Source organism: Bombus vosnesenskii, unplaced genomic scaffold (genome assembly GCF_011952255.1).
Source record: "Bombus vosnesenskii isolate JDL3184/JDL3185 unplaced genomic scaffold, Bvos_JDL3184-5_v1.1 scf7180000013397, whole genome shotgun sequence".
In the NCBI taxonomy this organism is placed as follows: domain Eukaryota; kingdom Metazoa; phylum Arthropoda; class Insecta; order Hymenoptera; family Apidae; genus Bombus; species Bombus vosnesenskii.
The window spans coordinates 652,331-671,998 of NW_022883022.1; the positions used below are offsets into that span (position 1 = coordinate 652,331).

General features: G+C 44.8%; 1 protein-coding gene across 2 annotated transcripts; it reads right to left on the reverse strand.

Moving 5' to 3' along the window:
• Window positions 1–239: 239 nt before the first annotated feature.
• On the reverse strand, window positions 240–13,815 carry LOC117237707 (GATA zinc finger domain-containing protein 10-like). Of its 2 annotated transcripts, none has more exons than XM_033501981.1 (4): window positions 13,402–13,815; window positions 10,871–11,020; window positions 7,816–7,958; window positions 240–7,732 (listed from the first exon to the last, which is right to left on the reverse strand). In XM_033501981.1, the coding sequence occupies exons 1-4, from the start codon at window positions 13,571–13,573 to the stop codon at window positions 5,726–5,728; spliced, it is 2,472 nt and encodes an 823-aa protein (XP_033357872.1). In that variant the 5' UTR covers window positions 13,574–13,815; the 3' UTR covers window positions 240–5,725. The 2 variants fall into 2 exon arrangements, with proteins under 2 accessions (XP_033357872.1, XP_033357873.1); XM_033501982.1 differs by lacking the exon at window positions 13,402–13,815 and adding an exon at window positions 11,120–11,159.
• Between the last annotated feature and the right edge of the window lie 5,853 nt (window positions 13,816–19,668).

A 19,668-nucleotide genomic window follows, 5' to 3' on the forward strand; every position in this document is an offset into this window, starting at 1 on the left:
ACTCGATAGATGGCGGGATAAATTCTTTTAGTTTGATTACTCATTACTTATTACTCTTGGACTATATCATTTTTTGGTTTTGTTATAATATTTCTAGATAAATCCAATAATTATATTTTTAAGGAACAATCAACACATTAACTAAATGAAAGTTCGTATATTTTTTAAATGTTTTTTGTTCTTCATTTAAGTTTTGAAGATATACGAACTGTTGAAAATAATAAACACAGGACAATTTTCTTTTAACGAATCAATTTATTTTTTGACACAAACTGCCAATGACTCAGGTAAAGTGAGTCCAAAAAGAGAAAAATGTTTTCACAGGATTCGTTATATTTAAAATTTACAAGAAGGATTGCATAATGCGATTTCATTCATTCACATATCACACAATTCAACGCATACTGACGACTTCGGTATTTCTTTCTCTCCAATGGTGGTTTTGCACGACACTGATCATTCTCTCGATAATATCGTTACAATTATGTTTGGACAGTAACAACGAAACTGACTGCAATATGATTGTTGAAAGGATGCTAAACAGGATTCTAACGAAGCGGTAATAGATTGTTAAAGATTTCCTTTTACTGGAAAGATTCGATATCATAAATTACGTTCTGTACGTGTACGCAAAGCTAGTCAAAGCAATCAAGAAAGAGTCGAGAAAACACGAAATAACAATTAGCATCAATCTTATACGTTAGTCTGGCAAACTTCGAAGACACATTCGTGACGGTAAGTGACAACAAATATTTTATTTTTGAATTTCACATTTCAGTAAAAATTCCAGATCGTGGAACGTCGCGATCGAACCACTATATTTCGATTATACTATGAATTAAGTAGAATAAAGGAATTTATTTGAAATCTGTATCTTTGTCTTTTAATTCGTTAAATCGTCCGAATTGATAGATGTTGCCAGATAATGTTTTCTGTAAAAGAACTGGAATTACTCTTTAAGCTTTACATGTGTATATGCATGTGTGTACATGCATATAAGCAGCAATACATACACATACATACAGTCAATAGAGGATCGGTATTTCAAATTTGATAATGAACTTTGTAATTTTGAATATTCGATGTGGATAATCGAATACATGCGACGTTCTATTTCTTCAAAAGAGAATATGCTGCATGGCGAAACAGACGTGTATTCTAAAGAGTATTCCTCGTTTTGAAGAAAAACGTATCGTTTATTGGTAATAGAGACGATCGCACATTCGATCGAAGAATCAACAATCGAATTCGTGTGCACGGTTGGTAAAAAATAAATCGTTGGGTAACCGATGCACCTTTCGAGTACAGTTTAGTTTACCGACCGACTTTCATGGCAAATAACGCAACACACAACATTTAGAATTACGAATCCAACTATGCTACGTTTATGATCGTTAAGCGTACATCGATTCGTTCCTTCGAATGAAAGAAACAGCCCGAATTTTCGTGTATCTGGAACATCACGAATGGACGAAAGAACGAACAAACGAACAACCAGCAATGATGTTACGAATTTGTCGAAGCGAGAAAACAGTGTGCATTTAAATGAGCGTTTGCAGTGCATTCGCCATTGCTCAATTCCAACATGCACGGTACGATATTATCACTACTTTGTTCGATCGAACATTTTTTCGTGCAAAACGATCATACACGAAAATACGAGCGACTCGAATTTCCAAGCATGTTATTGAATCGTTATCAACGATCGTTGGAGAAAATTTGTCGATTAATCAAAAGGAGCTGGAACTCGCAGTAAAAATTGAAAAAGAAAATGAATATTTATATCGAATTGGTTCTACTCTTATTCGTTGATCGAACGAACGATCGAATCCTACATTTTTTCCTTCCTTGTCCTCTCTGAGCTCTCGGTTCCTTTATTTTTCTCTGTTTGCTTTGTTCGAAAGTTATAAGTAAAATCTGCAAGTTCGTTGCACGTGTAAAGGATCCGAATGAAATGTTTTTAAGTCTGGTTTTTCGTGTAATCCCGATCCAATGATAAAGAAAATAACGAAAAGGCGAGTACGAAAAAGAAAAGACGAAAAGCGAGCGTTAAAGGCGAAGGAAAAGGAAGGATGCGAAGGGAAGGATGATGTAGTTTCGAACGAAGCGTCTGGAGGATTATCGCGAATCAATTTTAAGGCGAGAAATCGTTGATCCAACGAGTGACGTAAAAAAGGAAGAGAAGTGGGGCGGAGGGGGGCAGGATATAGAAAAAGAGGAACGAAATAAAAATTGCAAAGAATAACGTAAGATACGTTGCCCCTCTTTCCCGCGTTGTACGAACAGCTATAAATACTCCGCAAGTACTTGTACGTTGTTGGTCGATATAGAACACATCTCAATAATCCGAGCGATCGATACGATGCTGATAATGAGAATTATGACAGAGAAGTGTGGTTTAAGATAGAAGCGAGTGAGCGAGCGGTCGATTACTGTTTTCGGCCACGAATCGACGGATCGGTCGATCGATCGATCGATCGATCGGTCGGCTGGACATTCACACCGTTAAGTTTAAAAGGTAGAATAATAGAGGGTTCCAAGCGATTAAAAAATATGTCGGAGGCCGGTTTTGGCCCAAGCTCTCTTACTCGCTTACGCTCGAAATTTTTTCCTTTCTTTTCTTTCGATTTTCTTTCTTTTTTCTCGTTTTATTATTATTAATTATTATTGTTATTAATTATTAATTATTATTATTTTGTTGTTGTTGTTGTTGTTATTGTTATAGTTATTATTAATATTATTATTATTATTATTATTATTCGATACGATCAACAGCGAAACCACTTAAATCTGTATAATATATTTATACTTAATACTTAATTCTTAGCGATCAATTTACAATCGATTGATTCGATTAATCGAAAGGTATCGATTAGCGATGGTTCGTTCCGTTCGGCACGGTATACGTTCATTTCTGTTTTCCTGCTTCCATCTTTTTCGTCCCTTTATTTTTTCTTCGTTTCGTTTCATTATCGACGAACGATTAACACCGACGACACTTATACTAAAACCGTCCCCTTTGAATCGGAATGGATTCTGAAAAACATCTACCATAGATTAATTGTCGATCGTACGCGCTTTGTGTCCTTGAGGCCGATAGAACAAAAGAAACATTCATTATATAGACATCAGTTATTATATCAACGATTTTCTCATCTATACCCTGTGCATCATTTTAAATGTTTCAACACATCCTATGTGATTACTCGATAAATGTTTCTCGCTTATCGTAGATAGTCAATATATAATATTTATACTTTGTATGTGTATTCTATAAGTATAGGCACGTGAACGCGTACACGCGTATACGGTATATCTCTTTCATCTTCTTTCTTCTTTTTCTTTTTCATTTTCTTCCTTTTTTCTTCTTTCTTTTCCACTTGTTTATGTACGATCGTGTACACGTACGCGTGCGTATATTTATTTCTTTGCATATAATCATGCCAGATGCGCAATTTTACAGCATTGATTAGCGACAAAAGAGGATGTCGGTTATGGCATACATCTACATCGACTGTTTGTGATCGTGTATCGATAAAAACACTGTAATCCTCGATTACTCGAAACGCAGCGATGAAATATACAATTAACGAGAGACAACATAACGCGATAACTATAAAAATCACGGTAACCTATGACATTTCACAGCGACGTCGATAGTCAACGATTAACCGATATGCATTAACCGATAAACAAATTGCAACGAGAACGATTATGGCTATGGCTGTAGCGAGTGCGAGGTACGAAAGCGAGGATGCCTACCCAATCGACTATCGAGAGATTTTCTTTCGCGACCCATCTCTCTCCCGTTTTTTAATTTTTTTTTTTTTTTTTTTTCTATTTCTTTACTGCTCAAACATTTCGCGATTCGTTCGACCAACGCGTATAGACAGAGAAATCGCGAGATCTTTCGACCATTTACGTTTCCATTTCTGTTTCGTGTATGCCGATTAAATTAAAAAGTATCCGCGAAATTATAATGAAGAGTTAGAGGGAAAAATTACGACGTATGCATCTCTCTATGTCGTTTGATGACCAAAAAGAAGATTCCACTATTTCACGTTGGGATACAGGCGATAAAAAATAACACGTTGAAAGTAGGCTATTACGCGAGAATACAATCAACGTGGTGAAATATTCGCCTGTGATCGGTTAACGTCGATCGCGATTCAGTCGAATCTCTTCTCTGTCCGTACGAGCGGAAGGGAAATTGCGCGAAATTCAGTACCTCTATCGATCGGTCAGTTTTCTTTCCCGACTTAATCCGCGTGTAAAATTACTCGGTCGATTGCGATAAACCGCCACGATTCAACGAATCGAATTGACTAGATTCGCATTAAACATATACAGTTTGCAATTAATCATGTGCACACGCGTGTATGCGCTATTGCTTTGATGTAACGTATCATACACTGTAACGCACGCATATACATAGCTGTATAGGATGCAGCAGTCGTATACCTACGACATCGCATTTGTTACACCGCGAACAGAAAATATTTCCAAATTCTTTTAGGAATATCATCGAAAGTCGTACTTTCTACTCGGTAGTGTATCGACCGACTTTTCGCGAATTACATTTTTGCGACTAGCGCATCGCTACGATTACCGGTCAATGTTTCAACGCGAACGTGTATACATATTCCGCTAATTCGGATATATTTCGTCCATTGGTTCGTAAAAAATGCTTCAACACGAAGGTCGAACGCTACCGTTTATCGAATAGCAGTCTCGCTCGTGGACATAACGATTACAGTTAATAACGTGACGTAAACGATTCGACGCGTACAAACTGCATACCTTCTCTCATACAACGAAAGGAACGGAAAAAGAGGATAAAATAAGGACGAATACACGCGTAAATACGTAAAACTTTTGCATGTTTTAACGAGCGACGTTCGGAGAAAAATGTATACCGATTCGTTGAAACAGCAACAGATCGCACATGTTTGCCAGTGAAGCGAAACAGCGGAATATTCTTCAACAATAACGAAAGCGTAACAGTATAACGTTAGAAAACGATGGAAAGAAGCGAAACTTCAACGTTCGACTTTTCCCATTATCGACGATCGATGCGCGATCACTGCGAAAAAGAGACAAATAGCATCTGCACGAGCACGCCACTTTCGAAACCCTATTAACGCATTTACATAATTCGACAGCCTGATTGCGTAGCGCGTGCGAGAACCGGCTTTTTCCCTTTCTTTTTCTTTCTCATAGCGGTTGCCGTCGCGGTTTCGAACCGTGCGCCCGTTGCTACTCGCGGCATAATCGTTCATCTAGCCGGATGAAAAAGAAAAGAAGGGGGAAAAATCGGGAGAGGGAAGAGTTCCGAGTGAATACGAAAACACGCGATGAAAGGTACAGGAGGTTCGAGGAAAGCGTAAAGAAGCTCGGAGAGATCGATGAAAGGAGAAAGAGGAAGAAAAACGGGCGCGCAAATCGCAGTAGCAAGTCGCGCCAGAAAGAGACGATCGTTCCGGCGGATCCTAAACGTGTAAAAATACGTAGAAAAGATAAACGTAGCGCTCGAATCGTCTGCTTGTTTGCCAGTTGTCTGTCCGTTCGTCTGTCTGTTTGTCTGTTGTCTGTCTGTATGTCTGTCCTGTGCGTGTATTTGTATACGTGTTTGTGTAAACGCGCGCGCGCATGCGCGCGAGGGCGAATGCGAGCGTGTGTGTGAGCGTGCGCGTATGTACGTCGAATAATAGCTTTACATCGATTATCATACACCGTCGTAAGCGAGGTCGACCGACGGCCTGTGATGGGAAGGAAGGTAAGACGGTGGCGTAGAAGTACCTGGCGTCGCGCTACCAACGCTCGCGTAACCGCCGGGATAATTGGCGCTGGGCGCGTGAATCCCTGCTGGCGGCGCCGGATAGGCGTCGAAGGAACTAGAATACGAACCATTATAGGAATAAGGATTGGCCATGTGACCGAGGGATGGGTGCATTCCTCCCATACCGCTCATACCGCTCATCCCGTAGGTGCGTTGCATCAAGCTTGACTCAAGGCCACCAAAAAGATACCCGTTCGTCGATCCCATCGGTACGGGATAATGAGGTCCGGGAATTATATTCGGATACGAGTTACCAGGATGTCCGTGGCTCATGCTCGGCGTGTAATTGCTAGACGCTAGATTTTCGACGGTATAAGATTTACTATGCTGCTGCTGCTGCTGCTGCTGCTGCTGTTGATGTTGTTGTTGCTGCTGCTGCTGCTGTTGCTGCTGCTGTTGTTGCTGCTGTTGCTGTTGTTGTTGCTGCTGCGAATCTTGATGTTGGCGTCCATTCATGCCGTAAAGAGAACCGTAACCGTCGTTGGGAGAATGGTGCAACGAAGATGGATAGATCGCACCGGTAGGCGCCAAGGGAGGGCTGTAATTGGACATGCCAGCGTTAGGCATACCGGAGAATCCCGACAAATAAGACTGATGATGCGCTTCCATTTTTTCCGCCAGAGATCCATCGTCGGTCATTCCGGGATGCGTGTGTTGCAAACGTTGGCTACCCCCATCGGCTATGCTCGGTATCTGATCGACTAGAGATTCCAGGTCGCTGAGACTTTTCGAGGCCACGTCCTGTCCGGTGTTCCTTTTCATGGCGTACTGTTCGTGCGGATGATGAGGCGACATCGAGGCGTGTGTCGGCGTATGGGGATGCGTATGCGGAGGAGTGGGATGCGAGTGATGCGAATGTTCGTCGGTAGTTTGACTCAACGGTGTCGGCGTGGTCTGATGGGGATGGGGATTGTGGGGGTCGGAGGTTTGCTCGTGGTAACCCATGTAGCTGGTGTAACTCGGATGAGACGGCGTTCCTGGACTACCGTGATGGCCCGTATTGTCGCCGTTCCCGGCCGGATTGTACTGACGATGATCGTTGTTCATATTTTGTTGAGAGATACTGGTAGGTGGTTCGAAGTCTGGGTGTTCGACGCTCGGGGATGTCAATGGCGAAGGCTCCAAGTTGTTCTCCGAAGAGATCGCGGTGTTGATCTCCGAGGATAGATCGGAATGAGTAAACGAGAGCGACATGGATTTCGGACTTTGGCTGTAGTGCTGTAAATGTACCGGGCTCTGTTTCGCATTTATACTGTACGGACTGTCGTTGATGCTTTGGCCGTAGTATCCAGAATCGTTCATCGGTTGAGGGTATGGAGCCATATGCGCGAACGTCTTCGGCGGAGAGAAACAATTGGGTACCACGGTACCGTAACCGTCTCCTAGATGACCCATACCCTGATGTTGCTGTTGTTGTTGCTGCTGTTGTTCTCGTTCTCTGATCTCCCGCTCCTGTTGCTTTTGTTGTTGGTGAATCTTTTTCGGCCGCCCCCGTCGCTTCTTTATCACTTCCCCGTTCGCGTCTAATTTCTCGGGATCGGGCGGTGGTTGATCTTCCGGATTCTTGATCTTCTTTGGCCTGCCTCTTTTCTTCTTGCCAGGTATTTGGCAATTTGAGTCTTGTTTGATGACAGTTCCATTCATGTCGGTGATCCTGCTCTCTCCTTCGTTCGTAAGCTCCTCGCAATACGCCGGTTTCTTGTCCTCGATCGCCTCCTGTTCCTTCTTCTTCAGCTTCGAGTCCGCGAACACTATGTCGGACTCGTCCAGATGAGAGATCGTGCCGTTCAAGTAATCGCGAAATTTCTTGAGCGCCGCATAATATGGCACCTTGTCCGCCGCCCGTGGAAGTTGCGCGCACCTGGCGCTACTCGATGGCATCACCCACATGTACTGAAATCCAGCAGTTTGACGATTATTAGCGACACTTTTACTTTTATCGTTCGAAAGAGATCCAAAATTAATTCTTTTCTTACCGTATTTGTGCCGTCCACCAGGTTAGGTTGTCTACCGAATCCAAACTCCTTCTTCCCAGAGAATACCTCGTATATCAGTTTACCGTTAAACACGGCAATCTTCGGTTTATACTTTCGTAATTTCTCCAATAAAATGTGACTGCCTGTAAAAAAGACGCACCAACTTTGTAAAGTTTTGTCGATTAATAATACAACCGGCGAAAGAATTCTCGATCGTTCGACGACGATACGAAAATATGTTTCAAGTATATCGTTCGAAAGAATTAGAGGAGTTTCTGTAAATTATCCATCGTTCCAATATATATCTTTTTAAACAGTATGTAAGTCGGTTCATTTACATCTTTGCAATAACATTTACGCGAGTTTCGCGTGCTATTTCATTGCTTGGTCCTCGATCTATTAAGTTCCGTGTTAATTTGACTTTTCGATCTATTAGTCGCGCGGGAGCGTCGTAGTCTTACGGTCGAGAGAATTCAACGGTTTTGGTTGGAAACACTGATGCCGCATGTCGTCAGTCTTCTCGCGGCGACGATCGTGGAGGGTACCGGCTCGAAGTGCAAGTCGATCGAAAGATTTTCGCGGCGATCGTGTTTAGTTTTTTTTAACACACCGAAGAAGTAACTGCTATTGCTATTCACCGGTTGGAGATAAGTGAACACGGTTTTGCTAACAATTTGATAAATAGCAAATCGAATCTAGTGGCACGCGAGACTTCTCGCTACTAGCAGGTATCCAGAGACGGTAAGTAAATCAACATTTATCGACATTCGATATCGTTTACATTTTCGTCCGCTCAACCACGTTTTCCCTGTTATCTCTTTATATCGTTTCGGCTTAATCCTTTACCTAGTTCCTTTACGTTCTTTGTCGAGTTTAAACCTTTGAACACTTTCCGTAGAAAGCGTATCGAACTCTAGCAATACGCATACGCACGTATGTGTGTGTAATTTTCTGTACAAGTATCCGTTTACGAAGAACAGAGTTTTAACGAAAGTTGTACGCGTAAAATGCTTAAAAAGTGAACGATTGTTAAGCGTTCGAGAAAACAGCGCGTAGAAAGTTAACAGACGATAACCTTTTGGTAGGAAAGGAACGAGAATAAAGAAGTAAAAATTACTATGCTAGCTACGCTAAGCGTTACATTGTATATTTTTGAGCGGAAGGAGACATTACATCAGTGAACCGTAATTAACAACAGTCATGTTATTCTTCGTAAAAACTTATGTTCGAGGAACAATCGAAGCGAGTAAGTATATCTTGTCGGCGTGACAATAAATTTAACGACGATTCAGATAAGCGGAGAAGCAAATAACGAAACCGTGATACGAATTTACAACATGTTCAACTCTGTATCCTCGGTCCGTGATTTCGGTTATCGAATTTAATTCGCTCGATGCTGATCAGCGTAAAAAATCGGTATACGTATGTACTCGTGTAAGTCGCTGTGTATGCAATGCACGCTGAAATGATACTCGTCTGGCTGTTTCGAACAACCCACGTTCGAACATGTTCGTCTCGGTCTAAAACGGTCTAGTTTTTGCGGCCCATGTGTGTACAATATGGTTAAAATTTTTACACGCATTATATACATCGTTCATATCCTAACATCGAAGTTTTCCATCCGTTACGTTCGTAAGCCTGCTTTTGCTGTATTTCATTATTAAAATGCAAATGTTTATGCAAATTCGTGTTTTTATAAATACAACTAACGAAACGGGTAGAATGTACGCTCAGAGATTTGTTTCGCACATTAGGTAATATTATTGGCTACCATACTCTGGATATTTTGTACGTTTCTGCGCATTATACGCGTTCCGTGCATCTTTAATTCGTAATTTATTTATAATTTACTATATTACGAAAGTTGGATATTATTCAGCTAATCGAATATTATTTCGATCACTTGATCTCACCGTGTTCTTCGAGTCACTTTCAACCGTACTTTTCCATCGTTAGAAAATTTCTTATCTAAGACAAACATGGAGGAATCGTTATTGACACGCTTCCTATGACACGATTTTTTATTTCAACTTGATACTACGATTTTCTTTTAAAACGTCAACGATGTTTTTCTTGGTCGAGACTAAAGCGAAATCGAGATAAAGAAATCAAGGACCTCGATAGGATTAATCCTTTGATAGCGCACCACCTAATGTATAGCCAAATAAAATAATATATTATTCGAATAATCATTTTCCAAATGTATTATTTAACACGTTGGTCGCCCAGCGCGATTCGGCTAAGTTTCCTGCGGGGCCCAAATCTGACCGCCGGTACGCAGAGTAAATTGAACGACAAGCGGGAAATCATTGTCTATTGCCTTCGATTCATTGTTTATCGCCTTCGATTCATTGCAAAGAAAATATTATTTAGTTCTGAAATGGGGAAAGCGACGAGCTTTCCACCTAGAGTATTCCGAGGGAGCTCGTGGCAAATATCTCGGATCTTTCATTTAGTCGAGAAGCATACTTGTGAGACGTACATCAGTGATTTTTTCGTCCTGAAAATGTCCAGTAAACAGCATGAAAATATATTTGAAAGTGAGGATAGTAGCGACGACGACTATTGTTCGATGTGCCCAAAATCACCACAGATGTGTTTGGAATGTTTTAACAAATACCACGCGATATAGCATAATGTAATATTTTATCCAGAATAGAAATTAATAAAAGGTATGGTATAGTGTGTAAAATCCTATATTTAATTAACTCGAACAAGAAGAGCGTCATCCATACTTAGGTGACGGCACCCCACCTGAAGTATGCCCGTCACATAGATATGGGTGACGTGGCGATCAACGTATTAAGAAATCAATTGATAGCGCATCACCTAATGTATAGCCAAATAAAATAATATATCGTTCGAATAATCATTTTCCAAATGTATTATTTAAATAATGTGGAAATTCGGGTCGATAGATGCTCGTAAACGGTAGTTACATGTAATTTATATTACATGCGCGGTGCACGCACACATACAAAGAGCGGTCCACAGGTTTTGTTGTCGTTGGGCGTTGGAGGATCGCTTATGTACCTTTATCGTCTCGTATACTGACCTTCTTTGATTTCCTTCCTCGTTAGATCAGCGCTGCCTTTAGTGGCACGAGCTACCATATTCGTGAAACCGATACCGAAGCGTAGGAGCTTGTAGTCGTCATCTGCTGTCAGTGGTTCGGGTGTCAGACCACTTAAGTGTAAACACTTCCCTGAAAAAAAAAGTTGGTTCAGTCGGTGGTTAGATAAGATGGAGAGAGAAAATTCGCGAGATCTGTTTCAGTGAGATCCGCGGGAAACAGGCTGAGTACCTTCGTCGTTAAGTTCGACCGACATTTGCGCGGCTCAGTGTAGAGGAAGGGAGAATTTCAATGGGTCTGGGTCAAACATTGTCGACAAACTGTCTGGAAGTTCATACTCGGGTTCCGTAAACTCGAGACGATAAATTGCCCCGCGACGCGCACGAAACGAAATAAAAAGCATCCTCGACGATACGCGGCGCATAGTGTACAAGGTTAAATTGTTCGTTCGCTTCTCGTCGTCTTAATTCGAACGATTTATTCATCCGTACGACGAATTTCGCGAACAAAGCCAGATGAAATCGTTTCGTGCGAAAGTTTCGACGATGAAAATAAGGAGGGGAACGCCACGATGACAAACGACGATCATTGGCGAGACGTTCGTACGATTCGAGTGCGAGTTGCATGGAAAAAATATTGGCCTGGTATCGTATTAAGAAAACCAGTTCCAAATGACTTATATGTCACGGTTCACGATAAAATCATTTCGTAAGTAGGATATAACGCGTTTATAAAACACTTGACTCTCGACTGATCTTAGAAGCCGATGCAGATCGAACAGTTTTAACACTAATAACGGCAAAACGTCTGTTCTCGATCAGTCGTGAATTCGAAAAACGTGTAAATGCAATTGCATACGTGTCCGGAATCGTTTTTCATCTGCGCTGCTCATTAGACACGACACTGTTAGATCAGCGTTATTTTCGGTCGTCGCAAAAATTGCTTAAAGAACGAAATGCAAAGAGGCTCACACGTACAGAACTTCTTTCCATCGGAACCATCTTCTCTTTATGAAAATGATACGACGAAACTTTCGAAACGATGGTACAATAACGAAAAATAACGCGCACTTATATAAATTGACGAAAGAAAATAACATGGCTAGTCACCAGTCGATCGCCACTCACTTTTATATTCACAGAATTGCCATTACTTTCCCTTCGTTGTTATTCTCTTGTTACTTTCGTGATCTCTGCATTTTTACTTTTTCGATTCTTCTTTCTCCCTCGCTTCGCCTAACAGCAACAGATTTGCAATGTTCTATGTTGTCGTAATAATCCGATGATACTTGTTAGTGGTGGTGTGGCGGTGGTGGTTGTTAGCGAGGACCATGTTTCTAGCGGTAGCAGTGCAGCAGGTGTTGCAAAGCGTACCATTTAATGGATTAAATAGGTCTGGGTCAGACTTGCGCCGCCCTTTTTATATCGCTCTCAAAAGTTCAGTCATAAGCGATAAATCGCCTTCTTCCGTACAATGCGGCAAATTTATTTAACGAGTCTGAATTCTGCGTACATTTCGAAGCGCGTTGCTGTACGTTTCGAGGCAAAAATTAGAGAGAGGTAGAAAGGAAATTGGAGAAGGACTATATCGAGGTTTTTGGTAACAATTGCAGGTAAAGATAGGATGAAAGGAGAAAAAAAGAAGGGAAGGAATAACAGCGAAGCAAGCAACGGTGGGAAAGAAGAGAGCGAAGGGAAGGTAGGGAAGAAGAGAAAGGAAAAAAAGGGTAAAAATAGAAGGAAGGAAAGACAGCCCTTAATACCTATTTTTACTCTTGTTGATACTAGGGTTCGAGTAGAAATTACTTAATGTTTGCCCAACGTATAATTTTCAAACTCTATCTCCTCGTCGCTGCCTCGGCTCTCTCGCACAATTGAACTACCATTATTGCTACCAACAGCGATAAATTCTTTTCGGTTATAACGATAAATTCGATAATAAAATGAATTCAATTTTACGATTGATTATTCCCTGTAATATAGAACTGCGAAACTATAGAAGAGAAGTCTGTAACCTGTAACTTGTAACTCGTCGATTATTATTATTTACCGAATTATTGCGCGAGAGGACAACATATCCAAAACTGTCAACCATATTTTTTATACTCGTTTTACAATGAATTTACACCTCAGTTGGCGCGTGTCAGCGACGTAATATATCGTCACTTACGATAATATTCGTAAAGCCGCGATCACGTAGGGACGAAACTCGCTCGTTCTATGATCTCGCGTATAAGAAGTTTGATAATTACGTTACGATGCTTGTTATCAAACACGGGCGATCAACGTGCGAATCGGGTAATAAAATTCTGTCGAAAAACGATGAAACTAAACGAGAAATACGCGTAAGAAGGAGAGGGGACAGCGACTACTGGGTGGGTGGAAGAGAGGAGTAAAAAAGAAATAGAGATGATAGAAGTGGAAGGCGGGAGCTTGAATAGACGAGTAAGCGAGAGAAAGGTCTGATGGCGCGAAATTACAGACGTCGCCGAAGTATATCCCGCGAGCGTTTACCCCTAGCAGCCAGCAGATAGAGATTTATGACGCGGCCTCGGAAATTCTCTCCCTCTTGTCCTCCCGGTCTCGCCACCTCTTGCACCACCGACCTACAGCCGCACCATACGACCTTGGAGAACTTCGGAACAAAGTTAAACGCTCGTCTGCCGTGGCCATTGCCGTAGCCCATAGCCGTGTAGCCGAGTCGTAACCGTAGTCGTAGCTGCAGCGCGCTTTTCGTCGAGCAGAACCCGTTCGTTGGTCCGTTCGCTTTCTCTTAAGCTGAACGCAGAGAGAATCGAGTAGACAAAAAGAGGAGAGAGAAACACTGTTTTCCTCGCTTTAGAAAATCTCTTGGCTCGGTTTTCCGTGGCCATTGTATTTATACACGTGGCCTCGTAGGAACGACAAGCGCGGCAAGCCTGTTGGTCCCTTCGAACAGGACTAACGACCGATCGAACAAACTTTATCGAAGCGAAATGCGACCCTTCCCTCTCGTTCACACCGCTAACCTAACCCAACTTGACTTGCCTCGACCTTTCCGCGTCGCTCGTTACCTCTCCTTACCTTACCTTACCTTACCTTACTTTACTTTACCTTATCTTACCTTACATTACCTTACTTTGCCTTGCCTCACCTTACCCTACCTTAACTTTTATCATTTTTTTCCCCTTGCTTTTTCCATTGGATATATTACTCGCGATTGTATCGAACATCCGAAACGACATCGAATCTTTGCATGAACCTTTCGTTTTCGAAGCACGCGATCCTATTTAGCTAGGTCGGAAGAAAGAAGGTGGCGGAGGTGGCAAAGTGGGAAAAGAATCTGCCGTGCGTAATCTTAGAACGAGGGCAAACTCGAGTTTACCGATTTCCGAGGCGTCCGTAAATTTATCTCGGTCCTCGAAACTTTCAAAGTCGAAAAAGTTTCGGTTTTCTCCCGTTTGACCGACTTAACTCGTTTTCCCGACTTTCGGAAACGTTCGAAAGCAACAGGATCTTCGGCGTCGCGTTTCTGCCCGTGCCCGCGTTTCCATATTTCCGTGGAGGTGTATCGTCGGTCGCCGGCTTCGACCCCGCTCGAAACCAAACCAGTAGAGAGTACAGGTTTCGCGCCTCCCGTAATTTAACGTACAGCGGCTCTTTCCTCCGGAGAATAGAGGTTCGTGGTAGAAACACGACGGATCGACGAAACGAAAAATCGAACCGTCTCATCGGTGATAAGCGTCGATTCGTCCCATTATCCGTTCGCTTATCGTTCTCGAAATTTCGTTGACCCAGATTTTTCGTTCTTTTCCTCCGATTCTGAATGAACGGCTGGTTCGAGTTCGCTGCAGGGGATGCGAGGAGAGTCAGGTGAAAATCGATGCAACCGAGGGAAAGGGGGAAAGAGAGAGAGAGAGAGAAACAGACCTGTGCGTGGGTACCGCGGGAGACCGCGCCTGGAAAATCAATTTTCAGGGTTTTCCAGGACGAAGACCCGTTCACGGAGACCTAGGAAAAGCGTCGAGTGTACCGCGATGCTCTCTTTTCCGTCGTTCGTTGCGCGGACCCATCCAACTGCCACAATTTGCGAACAAGCACGTATAACCATAGACGCGTTTAACGACATCCTCGTAAGAATTCCATCCGTATCGTTTTTCGAAGATTTGGCGAGAAGGCGCGCGCTCGAGGCGTGAAACGAACGAAAGAAACGTTTGTTCGTCGTTTATTCGTTTTTCGTAGAACCATAAGGAATCGTCCGATAAAACGTTTGGCGCGATTGGATCGCGATTACGTCGCAGGGAGACGAGAAATCTGTTCGGCGCCTTTCGTCTATCGGCGAATTATCCATCGAGCGGGTGTTTCGATCGCGACGCCGCGGTGAAATCTCGCGAATCTTGTATCGGGCGAAGGCGTACCGGGTACGAAGAATAGAAACGAATCTTTTCGACCAGGGAGTCTCGAAAAGATAGGGCACAAAATTCTAGGGGGTAGTAAACGTGCACGGACTGAAAGCTGCTATCGAGCGGATAGGCGTGCGACAACCCCTTCCCTGGTGCCCCCCGCCCTCCGCCCCCCTCGGCCAGCTCTAGTTCCCTTTTTCCTGCCCCTCCGGCCCCTCCTGCCGCCCCTTTGGACCGAGCAGCAAGCTGGCAGAAGGGTGGCCGGTGGGTGGAAAAGGGAGGAGGCAGAGGCTACACGCTTTCCCACACTCACCGGCCAACCAACCCCTCACCACCTGTACCCTTCGCCCATCTCGTTTTACCCTATCTATCCTCCCTCTCTTTCCCTCTTTCCCTCTTTACTTCCTCCTCCCTGTTCCCCTCCTCTCTTCCATCCCTCCTCCCTGCCCCCTTTCCAATCCGAGCTCTTCTCCGTCTCTCTCTCTCTCTCTCTCTCGTTCTCTCTCACGTTCTCTCTCTCTCTGCCTCGTACCCTCACGCTCTCCTGGCTCATTCTCGCTCCGCTTCACCCTCACCCTCATCCTCACCCTCACCCTCACTCTTACCCACACCCTCGAGCACACCGCCCTCATCCTCGTCCTCTTCCCTTCGCCCGACACAGCCGCCACTCATTATAGTTCCCACCACTACCAACCCTAACCTCCGCCACCTCCTTTCCCACTTCCACCAACATCGACAACCGTCAAGCTTGCATCCCTGTCCCACTCACGCATTTAGCCGGCTTCCCCAATCTTTTCGCAGGTCACTGCTACGATACTCTTCGACGCTGAATACATACTTCTTCTTTCGTCTCTTTCGTTTTTCTTCTGTTCCTGATATATTTTCGCGCTCGGTGCTCGCCGAGAGAAATTGCGCGGAGTTCGTCAAATTTTTCCGCAACTCAAGCACGCAGATTCCTGTCATCGATGTACGAAAAACCTTGTATTCGATCGTCTAGCTTGCGACAAAGGGGAACAAAGGGAAATAAAAAAAGCAAGGCGTTTGAAGTCGCCGTAAATGAAAACAACGTTGGCCACGTCCACTTCAAGGCTGCCAGTCAATGGTTATTATTTCCTGCTCGTGGCCGACGATGATCGATAGAAGGAGATCGCGATCTTTTCGAGACAGTCCCTCGAAGAAAAAGTTTCGCCGGCGAAAACTTGGCTCGAGTATTCTCAAGCACGTTGGACGACCAAAGGATGTAGGACGTAATCTCGAGCAGGAAGTCGGAACTCTAGTTTTCAAGTTAACGAACGTCAGAGTCTAGACTTACTTTCTACTTTGTAACACCGACGAAACCGCAAAGACGAAAATCGGTCATCGTCGTCGATCGAGCCAACTCCGAGTTCGACGATAATTTACTTTACACTTTACGTTTTTTTCTACTACTGCTTTTGCTCATTCGTTCTTCTTTCTTTCATTTTTTTTCTCTCTTTCCCCTATCCTTAAACCTAGAAAAGGTGTAGCCTCTTGTCTCTCGAGCAGAAAGATACGAAAGTACGTTGTACGTACGATAGGCGAGTCTGTTGCGAGCTCGCGAGAAACCCAGATTACGCAGACGTCTCTTGTCCGATTCTCGATCTGTTCAAAGTTTAACGCACTTTCGAATGTAAGGAAGAAAAATATATGAAGGCGTAAGACGCGACAATGAAAAGTTGGATTCTCGGTTAGCCGATAAACGGCGCCGGGTCACGGGGTGGCGCGACAAAGTTGAAACGGATCGTTGGGACGAGCCGAATCGGGGGTAGTTGCGATTGCGGCGACGGAGGTCCGAGGAGGCGCGAGGGTGAAGGAACGCGCTACCGTCGTCTCCTTCTCGGATGAGAGAGGCGCGACAACTCGATTGCCACGACCACGAAAAGTTTCCCCGGTCACGTTCAACTTTCGCGCCGTTGGAAAAAGCCCGCCGCCCGAATTGGGTCACCGACCGGCCGACTCTCATTCCCCATCGGGTTGCGCGATTCTATCCCACGACCATCCTTTCTCGCCTTGTCATCCTGTCGCTTCATCGTTCCGTCGACTAAACTTTTTTCGCGTGCAAACATCGTTTCCCCGATCGTCGCATCTTGCGACGATTTTCAGGGGGAACGGAGCCCGTACATCGACTATCGCTTCGCACAATTTTTCTAGGATATCCGAGGAGTTTGAACAATTTGCGAAATGTCCGTGTTGCTGGAAACGTCGCACGGATATAAACTTTTCCAGATCGGATCGCCGTCTCCACGCCCTCTCTCGTTCCTTCTCGTGCCACGAAAGAATCAACGAAATTAAAACGCCTACGTATTACGGAATACTGGCACGGATTAGATTTTTGTCGTGGAGTAACACCGTTTGGCAGCCGCGATGTAAAGAAAAAAATTGTCAAGGAGGAGTTCACTTTTTTCCGTTAGCTCGGAACGATCGTTGAAGTATCGCGAGAAACGTGGAACGCTAAAGAAACAAAACGTAAACGATCGTCGGCCTTCTTTCCTCGCCGAACGACGGACGAAACGTTCCGGGTGACTAGGTATTTACCGATTGTCGAGTGAATTCGCAGCGATCAAGACCGGTGTGAGATCGATGGAGCGTCGAGCCAGCGATGAACGTACCTCGATCGATCGAACGCGGCGGCAGGCACACAGGGGTCCGCGTCTTTTGTCGCGCGGCGTGTCGCACTCCGGAGGTTGAGAAAGACGCGCGCCAACGATAATTAACGCGCGAGCGTCGTCGATTATCGCGCGGCCGCGTTTCGACGACGTTGCAGGCGCGGCAGTTACGGCACAAACACCTCGCGGCGCGAGACTTTCGCAGCGGCCACGCGTATTCTCACGCGCAACGCGGCGCAACGAAAGCGAACGGAACGGCACTGCGAGTTGGACGCGCGCGAGCCTCGATCACTGGGACCGCGTTCGCTTTCGAGCGATCGAACCGCCTGAACCGCGCTGAATTTTTCGGGGTTTACTGCCTTTAGGCCCGGTCCGTTTCTCCCTCCCTTCGGGGCTTAAATTGACCCGTCGTTCTCGATCCACCCATCCCCCCATGCGGCCCACGCCTCCCTCTCTGTTCTGCTCTCCATTGCTGGCAAACGCCCCCCACCTCCCATTCCATCCCATTCCATGCCATCCCATGCCATCCAACCCTCGCCTCCTCCCCGTCCCGCACCTCGCCTCGCCTCACCTTGCCACACAGCTTCCAACCTTTTTACCCCGTACTACCCTGCTTCCGCCTCCTCCGCCTCCTTCTTCTCTCCTCCACCTCGTCCTCCTCTCACGGTCCCTCCCCGAGTCACCTCCTCCTCTCACCCCCTTTTTATCCTGCTCTCCCTCACGCGCACCACTCATTATAGTTCCTCCCTCCACTACAACCATCCTCCCTCACCCCTTTACTGCTCTTCGCAGTCCGCTTCAACCCGCTTCGTATCCCACCTCCACACCCTCCTGCACGCCACCACCCTCCACCCGATCCACTGCTCTACCGCAACCCCGGGAAAACCCTGGAAAATCCAGCAGCGTACACCTAACTTCACCCTGTATATACCACCTATGTGTGGTGGAAGAACGTGAGTGCGCGTCCGCGCACCTCTATGTGCACAGTTATATGCATGTATGTACTTTGTATTTCTACCCTATGTACGGGGCCACTACGAGCACCGCATATACACGGCCGTAAAATGGACACGCGTGCGTGCGTGCGCGCTGTCTAATAGGCACACATAGCTTAGTCGGTGAGCGCGCGAGATCGTTTGAAGGTCGATCGAGCGCGGGCCTACGTTTCGTCCAAGAATCCTCCTTCCGCCGTTCTTTCCATTACGCGCCGCGAAAACACAGCCAGAGACTCGCCACCAACTTCCAGAGATCATTTTCCCCATCGAGATCGATTTCAATCGGACCGTATAAAGGGCCTTTAACCCTCGAACGACCGAATTACGCGTGTTCGCGTTCCTTACTTTCTAACTGATAATTACGTATTTTATTATCGCACATCGCGTTTACGCGTGATCTCTCTCGCACGATCATCTTTCTTGCGACATTCTCTTTCCTGAATCTACGATCTCGAGGAGTGGACAATTTTACGCCGATTTTCTATTTCGCGCGATTAGACGCGGCGTGTACGACGTGTATCTCTGACTGTACGAAACGAGTTCCATTCTTCGCGTAAGTATCGTCGTGTCGCGTAGACGTAAAAAGCCACGTTAATCGGTTATTCGGTTTACCGCCGTGAAACAAAGTATTGGAAACTGTGGCGGCAACGACTGATCCAGGCTGCGCGAGAGTTAAAAAGGCCGATGGTGCGAGTCGAATGATCACCGGATCGAGGAAGCCTATGGATGCTTGGTGGAATAGCCGTTTCGTTTAAAACGGAGAAAAAAAGAAAAGCGACT